Source organism: Pagrus pagrus (assembly GCF_965226575.1).
Source record: "Pagrus pagrus genome assembly, chromosome: 10".
Taxonomy (NCBI): domain Eukaryota; kingdom Metazoa; phylum Chordata; class Actinopteri; order Spariformes; family Sparidae; genus Pagrus; species Pagrus pagrus.
This window is the reverse complement of record NC_140194.1, coordinates 13,323,071-13,337,160: the sequence shown is the minus strand read 5'-3', so window position 1 is coordinate 13,337,160 and position 14,090 is coordinate 13,323,071. Positions and strand designations below refer to the sequence as shown.

The 14,090-nt window shown below is 39.5% G+C and overlaps 2 protein-coding genes across 3 annotated transcripts; both read right to left on the bottom strand.

Moving 5' to 3' along the window:
* Window positions 1-393: 393 nt before the first annotated feature.
* Window positions 394-5,117, bottom strand: LOC311263916 (sulfide:quinone oxidoreductase, mitochondrial-like). Of its 2 annotated transcripts, none has more exons than XM_084364286.1 (10): window positions 4,981-5,117; window positions 4,315-4,517; window positions 3,963-4,133; window positions 3,750-3,803; window positions 3,456-3,650; window positions 3,145-3,354; window positions 2,771-2,954; window positions 2,192-2,259; window positions 1,901-2,079; window positions 394-1,797 (listed from the first exon to the last, which is right to left on the bottom strand). In XM_084364286.1, the coding sequence occupies exons 2-10, from the start codon at window positions 4,510-4,512 to the stop codon at window positions 1,740-1,742; spliced, it is 1,317 nt and encodes a 438-aa protein (XP_084220412.1). In that variant the 5' UTR covers window positions 4,513-4,517; window positions 4,981-5,117; the 3' UTR covers window positions 394-1,739. The 2 variants fall into 2 exon arrangements, with proteins under 2 accessions (XP_084220412.1, XP_084220413.1); XM_084364287.1 differs by having other exon boundaries at window positions 4,315-4,513.
* Window positions 5,118-7,180: 2,063 nt separating this feature from the next.
* LOC311264047 (sulfide:quinone oxidoreductase, mitochondrial-like) lies at window positions 7,181-12,475 on the bottom strand. The gene is made up of 10 exons (XM_084364581.1): window positions 12,336-12,475; window positions 11,658-11,856; window positions 11,302-11,472; window positions 11,103-11,156; window positions 10,810-11,004; window positions 10,504-10,713; window positions 10,158-10,341; window positions 8,370-8,437; window positions 8,061-8,239; window positions 7,181-7,957 (listed from the first exon to the last, which is right to left on the bottom strand). Exons 2-10 carry the CDS (start codon window positions 11,853-11,855, stop codon window positions 7,900-7,902), a joined length of 1,317 nt encoding a protein of 438 aa, XP_084220707.1. The 5' UTR covers window position 11,856; window positions 12,336-12,475; the 3' UTR covers window positions 7,181-7,899.
* Window positions 12,476-14,090: the final 1,615 nt, after the last annotated feature.

Sequence of the window (14,090 nt, the reverse complement as noted above, 5' to 3'; positions counted from 1 at the left end):
TTGGACAGAGAAGACAGATGATTTGAAATGTCAAACTGCAAAGCCGTCTTTGAGCAGAGGAGGTGGCCTACGACACTACCTATCACCCACCTACAATGCAGTACTTAGTTCCCTTACACCTGAGCTCACCTGAGTCAATGAGGTGAAACGTCCTCAAGAAACTGAAACAAGTCCAGTTGTCTATGATACAGCACATAATTGCCCTGGCCTGGATGACTAAGAACCTTCATCATCAATGCATCATAGTTTAATTTTCTAGTTTTCAGCAGATGCAGCTCAGTTTCAAACACTCAAAGGTCCTAGATAAGAGATTTCAGTCAGTTGGGGTGCAGCACTGTGATTATGAACTATGTCGTTGGAAAATCAAACAGGGAATACAAACATGCAACAGTATAGGGTGTGACAGGTAATCAGAATTTTATAGCATTTTTCTGTAGAAAGACTGGAATCAAGTCCTGGCTGTTCAGACTTTGCCCCAGCAATGAAGAGTCTCTGAATCACACTGTGCATTCAGCCATATCACCAAGAAAACTGACAGACAAGCATGCATTGAAACAAATTGACAAGCATGGTTCAGCTTCAGAAAATTATCCATTAACACACTCAACTCTTAGTTGTACAGTAGGCCTACTGTACACAGGAACAAATCCTAGGAACCAAAAACCAAACACCATCAGCAGGAGAAACACTCTTGTTATGATTTATTCTTGCATGGACAACATGCTTTTTTGGTTTGCATGAGCACGTGTTATCCTGCTGATGACTTCTGATAGACAAAGGCATTCATCAATCTGAAAACAATATGGTTAAGCGACAGGGATTTTTGGTAATGTACAGTAAAATAATTGGGCTAGAACATGCAAAAACATGTATTTCAATTAAAGCCCTAAAGTGATAAAGTGACACAAGAATCACAGTCATATATAACATCATTTCAGAAACACTATTGGATCTAAAACACCATTAAGTGCAATAAGGTTGAATGTAAACATTCATAATTTTTCATCAACATTTTCAATTTTTACCTCAATATCATAATCATAGTATGTTTAAATGCTCACAGTCATTTGAACGATTTTAGAATAATTAATCTTTTTATAATACAATAATAAACTTATTGTATAACCACCTCTAAACAGCTCTGATAGAAAAATAATCACTAAATACAAAACTATATTTCTGACGTTCACATGTAGGAAAAGGTTGCTGTGGTGGTTTGCATGTTAGGGTTAAACGTTCCCAGAGACCTTGTACAACGTGTTTGGTAGCACAACTGATGACAGACAATACTGTGGAAAAAAACAAACACATTTTCACAGACTAGAGTTGGAGACAGACCTTAAGACACAAGTAATAACTGACTGCCACCAATATGCAAAATTATAAGCGTAGTAATTTGAAAAATAGTATATTTGTATACTTTGCAAATCAAATAATCTACAGATATTTGTTCTAGGCTTCTATTAAAATCACATAGCTGGTTTAAATTTGATGAATGGGGTTAATAAATTACAGCAAGACCTCTTTCTCATTACAGAGAATCATTATTCCATGGCAATGCCAATGCACCAATTATACAATTGATGTTAACTTGATCATACTTGTTAGTAGTCACGACGTCTGGATCATAAATAGACAATTTATGTTTTCACGCCTTTTAAAGAAGGATGGATTTAAATGTGCTAGCTCTTTCCTTAAAAGTTTAGGGAATGTGACTATTAACTTGCAAACTGATGGTTTCATTTCATCCCGAGATGAAGGAGTTTCCTGTATGGTTCTGGTCCACCCCACAGGCCCCTGATATAAGAAGAATAAAGAACATTAGTAAGATGTGGTTAAAGATGTGGAACGATTCTTCACTACTAACTATTAACATGGTGTTAATTAACTATAGACGTACTTTAGAAGCCCATGCCAATAGAGGTGTGGCATCAAATCAGCCTTCATGTGGTACATGATTCTTCTTTCTTTGGCTTGGTTGATGGGGAAGGTTTCTAGTGGCTGTCCATCGTAGTCAAACTCTGCCAGAATTACTGTGTTGTAGCTTGTAACCAACGGACATGAGGTGTAACCATCATACTGTAAACAAGGAGATTACTGATTATAATTTAATCCCGTGGAGAAATCAAAACATTCTTCAGAATCAAAAAGATGGTTCATAGATCACAGTTGGTGCGTATCTGCCACGTACCTTCTTATCTGGCTTCTCATTTTTCAGTATTTTGCTGATGGTTCTGTTCAAGATACCAGACTCTGCAGCTGAGAATGAGAAAACAAGTGGTGAACGTTTTTAATCAATGTGTAAATTCCCTTTGTGGGAATTAGGAAACCTAACACTGTGTCCACAATCCATACTAGAGTAATTAATAAGAAGTTGTTATGGCAACACATCCTTTCATTAGACAAGACAGCTGTTTGAGTTCTAGTTTAACTGATGTATAGAAGAAATTTTCATCACTAGAGGACTCACTGAGGTAAAATCAAGGGAATACAGGCACCCTCAGCTCACCTCATCTCTCATTAAAATTCATTGCAGGTGAACAGTGTGCAGGAGTTTTTTTTAGATTATCTTGTAGGAAACATGAACATTGGTGCCACATGTTACAACTATTCAACACTGATATATTTCCCTCTCATTAAAGTTGAGGTTGAAGGATGGATTGATTGACAATGAAACCCCTACAGCCACCAATGTTGCTAAAAACACCAACATAACCCACACTGAAAGAAAAAAGAAAAGGAACAGATCATTGTCACAGTAATCACTTACCGACGGCAGCGGCTGTCCTGGGTGTGGGCAGGTTGGTACAGTCTCCGATCCCAAACACATTTGGATACCTCTTATGTTGAAGGCTTTCTTTGTCGAGATCCAACCAGCCGGCCTCATCTCCCAGAGGACTGCCTTTAATCGCTGAATTGGGTCCCATTGGAGGTGTGACATGAAGCATTTCATACTGATAAAAGAAAGCAAAGTTTAAGAGTTGCACAAAGAGCCTCTTTTCCTAATCTGGCATATATCAGGTGCAAATGTAATCAAAGCAGACAAAAATATATATTGTTTTTAAGGATTTAAGGAGGAAGGAAAGGACATAGCAAATGATGGAATAGGCTGGAGAGTTACTGTTGAGGTACACTAACAGTTACCTCGATCACTTTTGTTTCGCCTGGTTTGTCGAGATTTTCAAACACAGCTTCTTGCTTGTCTGCCCGCACTTCTATCAGATTTTGCCTCAGGTTGACTTGTAGGTCACGCTCTTTCACAATTTCCCACAGCGCGTCAGCATATTTCTTTATCGCAAAGAGCACAGGAAGCGATGTGTTGTATATCAAATTGGCCTTTGACCTTTTTCCTGTCTTGGACAGAAACATAAAAATATCTTCCTTTAATCTGTAAAACCACACAGGATATTTTCAAAAAGTATGACAGGAACATCACATTACAAAACTGTAAGTACCTTTCTGAGGTAGGCATCTGATAGGTACATGATCTTCTGTGGAGCTCCAGGACATTTCACAGGAGTGTTCGGGAACGTGAACACAGCGTTGCCCTCTTTGAAGTTCTGCAGTGCTTTCCACGTTTTCTCCACAGTTTGGACTGAGTAGTTTGACCCAATATTTGGATGTTCAAATCCCTCTGGCAGTCCTTTGATCTACATGTAAGAAGAGTGTAAATTTCCTAGGATGTAACTTCATTTATATACAAGTTTACCAGGTGGAGGTAGAGATGAATGAACCAAGCCTTACTTCACCTTCTCATAATGGAGTTGTAAACCAAGAGCCACAATCAAATACTCATAGGAGATCTTTAAAGTGAAAGAAAGTCTAAGTGAGGCGGGATGCACACAGATCATCATATCATTTAAAATAATCGTCAAACTGTCACTCAATGCCACACTGGTGGATGAAGCATTATTAATACGAACTGTATGTGCAAAAACACAAGTTTACTAAGGCAAACATACTTCAGCCCCATCGTCTGTGCGGACGGTATTTTTGTCTGGATTTATTTCCTGAACTTTAGATTTCACCCACTTCACTCCAGATGGCATAACACTTGCAGTGGAACGGCCTGATGAAGCTACAGTTTTTGCACCAGCACCAACCAGGGTCCATATTGGCTGATAGTAGTGCATCTGAAAGAAAAAAGAAAAGTTCTGTGACACTAGCGTCACATGATGGTGGAAAATATTGTTTGTGAGGAGATGACACATGAAATGCAAACTTGAAATCAGAGTTTCTATCATTTCTTGCGGTCCGGGGATACAAAAAGAGAGGTATGGCAAATAATAACCAGCTAATCGACTGCATCCTTGCCTCACTGGGCTCCACAACAGCCACATTCTCAGCTCCAAACATCCTCTTCATCCGTGCACTCATAGCAATACCCCCACTTCCTCCTCCCAGCACCAGCATTTTGTAATGCTCTTTGGCAGAGGCAGGGCAGCTCGTGTGAAAATTAGAGATAGCCATGCCTGTGGGGTGGCACTGCCTCAGACGACGCAGTGCAGCCATTCTGTCTGAACAAAAAGGACAAGTCATTTTGGTTGGCAGCAATGCAGACACACCTTCCAGGACTGAAACATAATATGTCCATATTCATATCATGACTTTCAGAGGTGGAAAGTAGCCTCACTGCTTTTACAGTTTTTTTTTTAAATTAGTAATGCAAATAAAGTGAGATTGTAGGAGGAGTGGGTTTTAAACACCTTAATATTTACACTAACTCAATATTCATTGGAGCAAATTAACACTTCTTTAAGGTGACTTTTCTTGACAAGCTGTGCAGTAATACTGTATGTAGCATAATGAACGAACAGATAATAACTTTAACTTTAGTGAGAGACTTTGACATTAACTTTAACATAACTGCTGCATGCTGCGCAATGAACAGTCTGAGCCTCCATAACAATCACTCCAGTACCTGCGTGGACCGGACAAAATGATATTCAGGTACTGTAACGTCGAAAAACACAGACTTACCTTGACCAGAACTACTTTTAACCACAAAATCCGTTAGAGAGCCTGTACAAGTCAGTCCGACCTGCTTTCACCCAGTAAGGACCGGCTCAACAACCTGTGATATGAACCTGAAGTCTCCACCCATCGAGGGACGAACAGAACCGTTATCGAATTCTAGCTGAAGTCCAGACCGTTCGTCCCGCCTCCTCCACCTCTCGACCAATCAAAAGCAGCTATGATAAAGCACTTCAGGGTCAGCGTGGATTTTAATCGGCCCCACTGGACTTAACGTACTAGTCGCCCTGTAATATACTCTCAACATTTTAATGTAACGTCCTCGACTTAAAGTATATTTACAAACTAAACTTGAACTTGCAGTTGATTGTCTTTGTTTCAAAACCTAGCAGCGAAAACGGAAGACGACTGCGAGTAACAATTGGGAGTGTTTGATTTCCTGTTTTACCTGAATGCAACACTTTGTGTAAACAATGCAGGACGTGATTGTCAGTGTGGTTGCAGTGTTTATTCACACTGCCAACACAGATCTATGTCAATGAAATAGTGACACAGACAGTCTTAGATATACCTTACTAAGCTAAAAATGTGAGCAGGGTTGAACAAGTGCCAATTAATGCATATTATAAACTTTAGACCTAGCCTACATGAGCTGCATTGTAAATCTCCTCAAGTCCAGAGGGCTAAGAATGCATCCACCTCTTGAGTTGATTTTCAGATACTGTCAGGGGAAACACTGTTACCAGCTCATATGATTTTAATCAAATTGCACCTGCGAAGCAGCCGCCATGAAACAATAGCTTACAACATACCCCCTGACATAGTATATGTACATAAAAATCAAACCCAGTATACATTTTAAAAAATCTTATCTGTCAACAGGCTCAACTCTGCTATGTAGGCCTACTGTACATGGGAACAAATCCTCAGAACCATAAAACCGAATGTCATCAGCAGGTCAGAAAATCTTCCACTAATTATGATTTCTTCCAAATCGGACAACATGCTTTTTCAGTTTGCATGAAGTGTTATCCCGCTGATGACTTTTGAAAGGAAAAGGGAATCATCAATCTGAAAACAATATGGTAAAGCTATGGGAGTTGTTCAGCTATTGAGCTAGAACTTGCAAAAACCTGTCATTAAATTATATTACAGTCTAATGGTAGAGTAAACATAGTCCACATGTACAGCCAACTTAGTAGTACACACAATTCACATGAGACCTAGAGTGATCGTATTTATCAGGGCCCTCAGAGAAATTAATTATTTCAGAAACACTATTAGATTAAGTGCAACAGGGCTGAAATGATTATACTGATTATGCATGTAGGATTTGTCATCAACATTTTCAATTTTTATTCCAATATCATAATTACAGTATGTTTATAAGCACTCACAGTCAGCAATTTTAGAATAATGATTTATTTATTTATTTTTTTTTTTTTATCATACAATCATTAATGTAGCACTTACTGCATAGCCACCTCTAACCAGCTCTGATAAGAAAGATAATCACTATGTACAAAACTATATGTCTGATGTTTATATGTAAGAAAAGCACTTGTGGTTGTTTGCACGAGAATGGTCAAACATTCCCTAAGACCACTCGTACAAATGATCAACACAATACTGTGAAAAACACACATGTTTACAGACTGAATGTGTGAGACAGACCTGAGGACCCACATAATATGATAATGGGACTTTTCACTGATATACAAAATTATAAGTGTAATATCACAAAAAAAAGAGTGTATTTGTACACTTTGCTTATCATCACAACACCCTACATGATCAGTAGCCAATGACCAATATACTGAAAAAACAAAGAACCACATAAGTGTTCTAAAACATTCACATTTCAAACTATTAATTAACCCTTTGCCACAATTTTAAAAAGAGTCAATTCGGGTCAGTTTATTGGATATACATGGGTAGCATGGAGTATACACCGATCAGGCATAACATTAGGACCACCTAGCTAATATTGCGAAGGTTCCCCTTGTGCAGCCAAAACAGCTCTGACTTGTCAAGACATGGACTTAAGACCTCTGAGGGTGTCCTGTGGTGTCTGGCACCAGGGCGTTTTATAGTGGATCCTCTGGGTCCTGTATGTTGGGGGGTGGGGCTCCAGATTGGGATCTGGGGAATTTGGAGGCCCAGTCAACACCTTGGACCCTTTATTGTGTTCCTCGAGCTGTTCCTGAGCAGTGTTTGCGGTGTGTCAGGGAACATTGTCCTGCTGGGGGGCCACTGCCATCAGGTAGTGCTGTTTTGATGAGGGGGTGTACTTGGTACACAACAGTGTTTGGATGGGTGGTGCATGTCAAGTGGCATTCAAATGAATGCCAGCACCCAAGGTTTCCCAGCAGAACATCGCATTGTGATGAGATGATCAATGTTATTCACGTCACCTGTCAGTGGTTTTAATGTTGTGGCTGATCGGTGTATACTCTGCAGCAACAAGTTGAATAAACTTGAAGACCCTTAGACTGTGGACTCGGGTGAAATCTACTGACTCATAAAAAAACACATTGCTGGTTTAAAAATTAGGTTAATGAAACCAGCAAGACCTTATATTCAGTATGTCGACATAATAACCAAAAGACTGACCTATAAGCAGGTAAAAGCTACATAGAACTGTGGCGTTAAGTGTTCATGTTCAGTGTTTTCTGCACTAGGAGCAACTATTTCTCATTACAGGGAATCATTCCATGGTCAGTTCAAGGCACCACTTAGTAACTGTAAGTTAACTAAACCTACCTTGATAAATTTTGACATTAACCTGATCAAGCTTGTTATTTGTCATGATGTCTACACCCTTAATAGCCAAATTATGTTTTCACCCCTTTAAGAGTAGGACAGATTTAAATGTGCTACATCTTCCCCTAAAACTTTAGGGAATGTAAATATTTACTGACGGTTTCATTTCATCCCAAGATGAAGGAGTTTCCTGTATGGTTCTGGTCCACCCCACAGGCCCCTGATATAAGAGAAATAAAGAACATTAGTAAGATGTGGTTGAAGATGTGGTACAATACTTCATCACTAACTATTAACATGATGTTAATTAACTATAAGCATACTTTAGAAGCCCATGCCAATAGAGGTGAGGCATCAAATCGGCCTTCATGTGGTACATGATTCTTCTTTCTTTGGCTTGGTTGATGGGGAATGTTTCTAGTGGCTGTCCATCGTAGTCAAACTCTGCCAGAATTACTGTGTTGTAGCTTGTAACCAACGGACATGAGGTGTAACCATCATACTGTAAACAAGGAGATTACTGATTATTTACATATTTTTCAACCGGGGAACATCCAGTGGATAAGTTAAAGCATTGTTTAAAATCAAAAAGAGGAATCATAGATCACAGTTGGTGTGTATCTGCCACGTACCTTCTTATCTGGCTTCTCATTTTTCAGTATTTTGCTGATGGTTCTGTTCAAGATACCAGACTGTGCAGCTGAGAATGAGAAAACAAGTGTTAATTCTGTTTTTCTAATTCTGATTAGGAAGACAAACGCTATGTCCGAAAACTCCATACTATGATAGCTCTATATAGTATGTACTGCATTGCATGCTGTCACTGCAAGTTGAACACAATTTTTTTTGAGACACAACTTTTAAGTTTGAAAACATGCTAGTGGCCTCATGGGGCTGTAGTGCAACACAGCAGAGAGATACATTGTTGGGTAGATAAAGAATGGAGAGGCAACCTTGTTTCAGCAAATAATTTAAAGTCTGACATGTTGTGTTGCAAAACAAAATGCAAGATTTTTGCTATCAATCCATGCATATTCATTTTTCTTCTTATCATTTCACATGCCTGGCAATCTGATGCGAAGATCTTCTTACTGTGAGGCAGCATTGCTAACCAATGAACCACTGTGTTGCCTTGCCATGCTTTTAACCTAATCCAAAGTTTATCTTCTGTACGGTAGCCACAATATTGTCAGATTTGGGGTGCATTCAGGTCGATGTAAAATGTGTCAACATTGAATTGAAGTTGTCTGACAAAAGCAAACAGAAGTTAGTCTACATTCTACTTAAAGCATTTTTACGTTTTAATTAGTAGAAGTTTGTTATGGCAACACGTCCTTTTATTAGATGAGAAAGCTGTTTGAGTTCTAGTTCAACTGATGTAATGAAGAAATTTCATCACTAGGGGGCTCACTGAGGTAGGACATGAAGGGAAGACAAGGCACCCTCATCTCAACTGCAGTCTTTACTTTACTTGGTCATTTTAGGTTAGAATGTTAAAACACAACTTTAGTTTTAATCTTAAAATTCAGAGATTGGGTCATTATTTTTCAGCCATTTTGAAAATTAAAATGGTGGCACTGAATTACCTAAATAAATAATACATATGAGATTCATCCTGTACGGACCCTAAGCATCTGTTCCACATGTGACAGCTATTCACTCAATAATTTTTAAGATATCTTCCTCAGCATCGAGGTTGATAGATGGATTGACTGACACTGTCAACCCTACAGGGGGCTAAAGGATAGGCCATTTGCCAATATCCCCAAAAACCTCCATCTTTTCCACAGTCTAACATTGGCAGTTATGCTACAGCCACTAATGTGGCTGAAAACACAAACATGTCCCACAGTGAAAAAAGAACAGCATTTAGCATGACATACCTTGCACGAATACACTGAATGTAAACATGATGAGTACGATAAGGCCTAATTCTTTACAGCAGTCAGATTGCAGTTGTACAGGGAGTGATAGTGATAAGTACTGATTGATAACCTGAGTCATCATTGGTGATGAAATTGGCAGGAACTTCCCATCATTTCATCAAGAGTTAACAGACAGGAAATGGCCCAAACACGGGAAATTTCAATTAGCTAGGGTTACACTTTTTCACAATGTGTTTGTGTCAAGCGCAAAGACATTTCTTTGTCACTGAAATGCTACAATCAAACTCAAACACAAAGTTAGATAATGAGATAGTGTCAGGTACTACTGAGAACTGTTCCTAAATGGTGAGCATCACAGGGTGTGGTGTATGGTTTTATAGTCTTGTGTAAATATGTTATTATGCAACACACTAAACTTACAAAATGAACAAGCAGTTAACAAGAGATAAAACAATATGGGTGTATGCAGCAACAGAGTGCTTTCCAGTATTGCGTTGATACAATGTTCAAACCCATAACACGATTATCACTTACCTACTGCAGCGCCCGTTTTGGCTGTGGGCAGGTTGGTACAGTCTCCGATCCCAAACACATTTGGATACCTCTTATGTTGGAGGTTGTCTTTGTTGACATCCAACCAGCCAGCCTCATCTGCCAGCAGACTGCCTTTGATCACCAAATTGGGTCCCATTGGAGGTGTGACATGAAGCATTTCATACTAAATTGCAAATGGGACCAAGGACAAAAATATTATTTTTAAGGATTTAAAGAGGAAGGAAATTACATAGCACATGGTGGAACAGGCTACCCATTGTACAAAGCAGTCAATATGATACAACTGGAATTTAAAGTTACTGCTGAAGTACAATAACACAGTTACCTCAATGACTTTGGTTTCGCCTGGTTTGTCAAGATTTTCAAACACAGCTTCTTGCTTGTCTGCCCGCACTTCTATCAGATTTTGCCTCAGGTTCACCTGAAGGTCACGCTGTTTCACAATATCCCACAATGACTCAGCATATTTCTTTATCCCAAAGAGCACAGGGAGTGATGTGTTGTACATGACATTAGCCTTGGACCTTTTTCCTGTCTTGGACAGAAACATAACATTTTATTCAAGTTTGCAGAACCACACTTTATAATGGCAAAATTAATCAACCAAGTATCATTACAAAACTATAAGTACCTTTCTGAGGTAGGCATCTGATAGGTACATGATCTTCTGTGGAGCTCCAGCACACTTCACAGGACTGTTTGGGAACGTGAACACAGCGTTGCCCTCTTTGAAGTTCTGCAGTGCTTTCCACGTTTTCTCCACAGTTTCGACTGAGTAGTTTGACCCAATATTTGGATGTTCAAATCCCTCTGGCAGTCCTTTGATCTACAATTAAATTTCCTAGGATGTAAGTTAATTCATATACGAAGTAGAAAAGGTTTACAAGGTGGAGGTAGCAATGAATGAACCAAGCCTTACTTCACCTTCTCATAATGGAGTTGTAAACCAAGAGCCACAATCAAATACTCATAGGAGATCTGTAATGTGAAAGAAAGATAAGTGAGGCGGGATGCACACAGATCATCATATCATTTTAAATAATCTTCAAACTGTCACTCAATGCCACACTGTTGGCATTATTAATACACACTGTCAGATAAAAGTTTCCTCAAGCAAACATACTTCAGCCCCATCGTCTGTGCGGATGGTATTTTTGTCTGGATTTATTTCCTGAACTTTAGATTTCACCCACTTCACTCCAGATGGCATAACACTTGCAGTGGAACGGCCTGATGAAGCTACAGTTTTTGCACCAGCACCAACCAGGGTCCATATTGGCTGATAGTAGTGCATCTGAAAGAAAAAAGAAACGTTTTGAGACACTAGCGTCACATGATGGTGGAAAATACTGTTTGTGAGGAGCCGACACATAAAATGCAAACTTGAAATCAGAGTTTCTATAATTTCTTTGCACCGGGTTCCACTTATACACAAACTGAGGTGTGGCAAATTGAAATCATGATCGACTGGATCCTTGCCTCACTGGGCTCCACAACAGCCACATTCTCAGCTCCAAACATCCTCTTCATCCGTGCGCTCATGGTTATACCCCCACTTCCTCCTCCCAGCACCAGCATTTTGTAATGCTGTTTGGCAGAGGCAGGGCAGCTCGTGTGAAGATTAGAGATAGCCATGCCTGTGGGGTGGCACTGCCTCAGACGACGCAGTGCAGCCATTCTGTGTTTGAACAAAAAAGGACAAGTCATTTTGGTTGGCAGTATTGCAGACACACTGAGCAGGACTGAAACATAATATGTCCATTGTTATATCATGACTTTCAGAGGTGGAAAGTAGCCTCACTGCTTTTAATGAGGAATGTAAATAACCCAAGGGAGGTTTCAAAGTCAGATTTCTTCTCTGAGTAGATTTAAAACATCTTTTCATCAGCTTAAATATGCATAATAACAGATAATAACAGGAAGTGCTTTAACATTAACATCAGTGATAGATTTGGACTTTTCAGTCTAGTAAGGTTCCTTATTTTTGGTGTTGACATCCTCTTTTGTGAAGCCTAATCTGAGCTGAGCAGTTGCTGCTGCATGCTGCGCAATGAACCGTCTGAGCCTCCATAACAATCATTCCTGTGCATGCGTAGACCTGACAAAATGACATTTAGGTACAGTTTCGCACTGTAACGTCGAAAAACACAGACTTACCTCCACCAGAACTACTGTTAACCACACGTTTTGATGACAAAATCAGGACGCGACACAGGGGAAGTCAGCCCGGACTGGCTCAGCAACCTGTGTGAAGTGTTAACCTGGTGTGAACCTGAAGTCGTCTCCTGTGAGGGACGAACCACCGGAACCGTTGTCGAATTCTAGTTGAGGTTCAGAGCGTTAGCCCCGCCTCCTCCACCGCTCGACCAATCAAAAGCGACAGTTTAGGGCACTTCAGGGTGGGCGTGGATTTTTAAATGGTCCTAACGGACAGCAAGTACCAGTCATCCTGGTAAACACTCTAAAGCTTGTTTACAAAGTAAACTTGAACTTAAAGTTGCTTCTCTTTGTTTCCAAACTTAGCAGCGAAACGGATTGCGGCTGCTCCTGTAAGTGGCAATGTGGAAATACTAATTTCCAGTTTTACATGAAGGCAACACTTTGTAGAAACAATGCAGAACGTCACTTCCATTGAAACAACTTTAGTTCCTGCAGGAGCAGAAAAGTGTGGCTGCAGTTTTTATTTATGACTTTCCCAAACATGTCCAGACAGATTTATATCACAGTCTTACACAGTGATGGAATGTTACCGAGTACAGTGACTTAAGTAGTTCATGCAGGCCAGAGTCCTGATATTTTCTACAGGTTTGTGATGTAAAATGTAGGTGTTCACTTGAATTATAATTTCCCAACACATAATGCTAGTTATTGGAGAATGAGCCACTATGTGCCATAAACGAATAAACAACCATGTCCTTTGGAACTGTTTAATCCTACTGTAATGAAAACGTCAGGTTTTATTTTTACTAGAGCTCAGCCTCACCCTCTACACACCTGTGCATGTATTACGCAGTAAAGACACACCAGTTATACCTTGAGCAGGAAATGTAAGAGTGAAAGAAAGAAGACAAGACAAGAGAGAAAGAATAAACTGATGTTGTGAAAAACAGAGTTGCAGCATTCACCTAAACAACTGAAGTAAAGACTGTCACGGCTGGCTCAAAACCATGACAAATAATGGGAGATGAACCAAGAAGTTAAAGCAAGGAAATCATAATTTATTGGAACTAACTCAAAACCAGGTGGAAACAGAAGCAACAACCCTAACCCCTCCTGCTGGGCATCTGCAATACAAAAAGAAGGAAAGGAAACAGCCCAACAGCCACAAGAGGCATGGCCGTCGCAAGACAAAAACAAAAAATGACTCCATACAGCTTGGCCGGCGTAATTCAAGTCTCTGAAATACCTGAGATTGCAAACTGATTTGCAAAGATGTTATTATTGCCTAGCCATGCATGGTTGAGCTAGTGCACCATTTAGACATTGACACAGACCTGCGAACATTTTTATATGATATAATATATGGTTTTTATATAAGGTAAGGAGTTCGGAGCAATCAGTGACAACAAGTTAACATTTAGCCCAATTAATTGATTAACATCACATTACATCTCATGTCTTAGGGAATTAGAGTGCTGTGGGATGACGTATTTTTGTAGGCTATTGCGGAAGTTAGCATAGCCCTGATTCCCTCAACAAAAATCCTATGAGATTTTTGAATTATTTATTTGAATTATTTTGGATTATACTTAAGCATTTTGTATAGTCTCATTTAGCCACTTGTTAGCAACCTCCATTTTTAAAGCTTTATGATTAATTTGTGTGACATTTAATGATGTTTTTTTAATGTCGTAGAACAAAATACGCAAAAATCTTGCACCTGTGGTCACCACACACCTTATTTCAGGCATT

What these genes read in the sequence shown, in the direction of transcription:
- LOC311263916 (XM_084364286.1), bottom strand. Translation starts at nt 4,512, where the DNA reads ATGGCTGCACTGCGTCGTCTGAGGCAGTGCCACCCCACAGGCATGGCT. An exon ending in GCGAAACAAAAGTGATCGAG is followed by an intron (nt 2,955 to 3,144) that starts GTAACTGTTAGT and finishes TTCTTTTATCAG; the next exon opens with TATGAAATGCTTCATGTCAC. An exon ending in ATGAGAAGCCAGATAAGAAG is followed by an intron (nt 2,080 to 2,191) that starts GTACGTGGCAGA and finishes CCTTGTTTACAG; the next exon opens with TATGATGGTTACACCTCATG.
- LOC311264047 (XM_084364581.1), bottom strand. Translation starts at nt 11,855, where the DNA reads ATGGCTGCACTGCGTCGTCTGAGGCAGTGCCACCCCACAGGCATGGCT. An exon ending in GCACAGACGATGGGGCTGAA is followed by an intron (nt 11,157 to 11,301) that starts GTATGTTTGCTT and finishes TTCACATTACAG; the next exon opens with ATCTCCTATGAGTATTTGAT. An exon ending in CAAAACGGGCGCTGCAGTAG is followed by an intron (nt 8,438 to 10,157) that starts GTAAGTGATAAT and finishes TCTCATTCTCAG; the next exon opens with CTGCACAGTCTGGTATCTTG.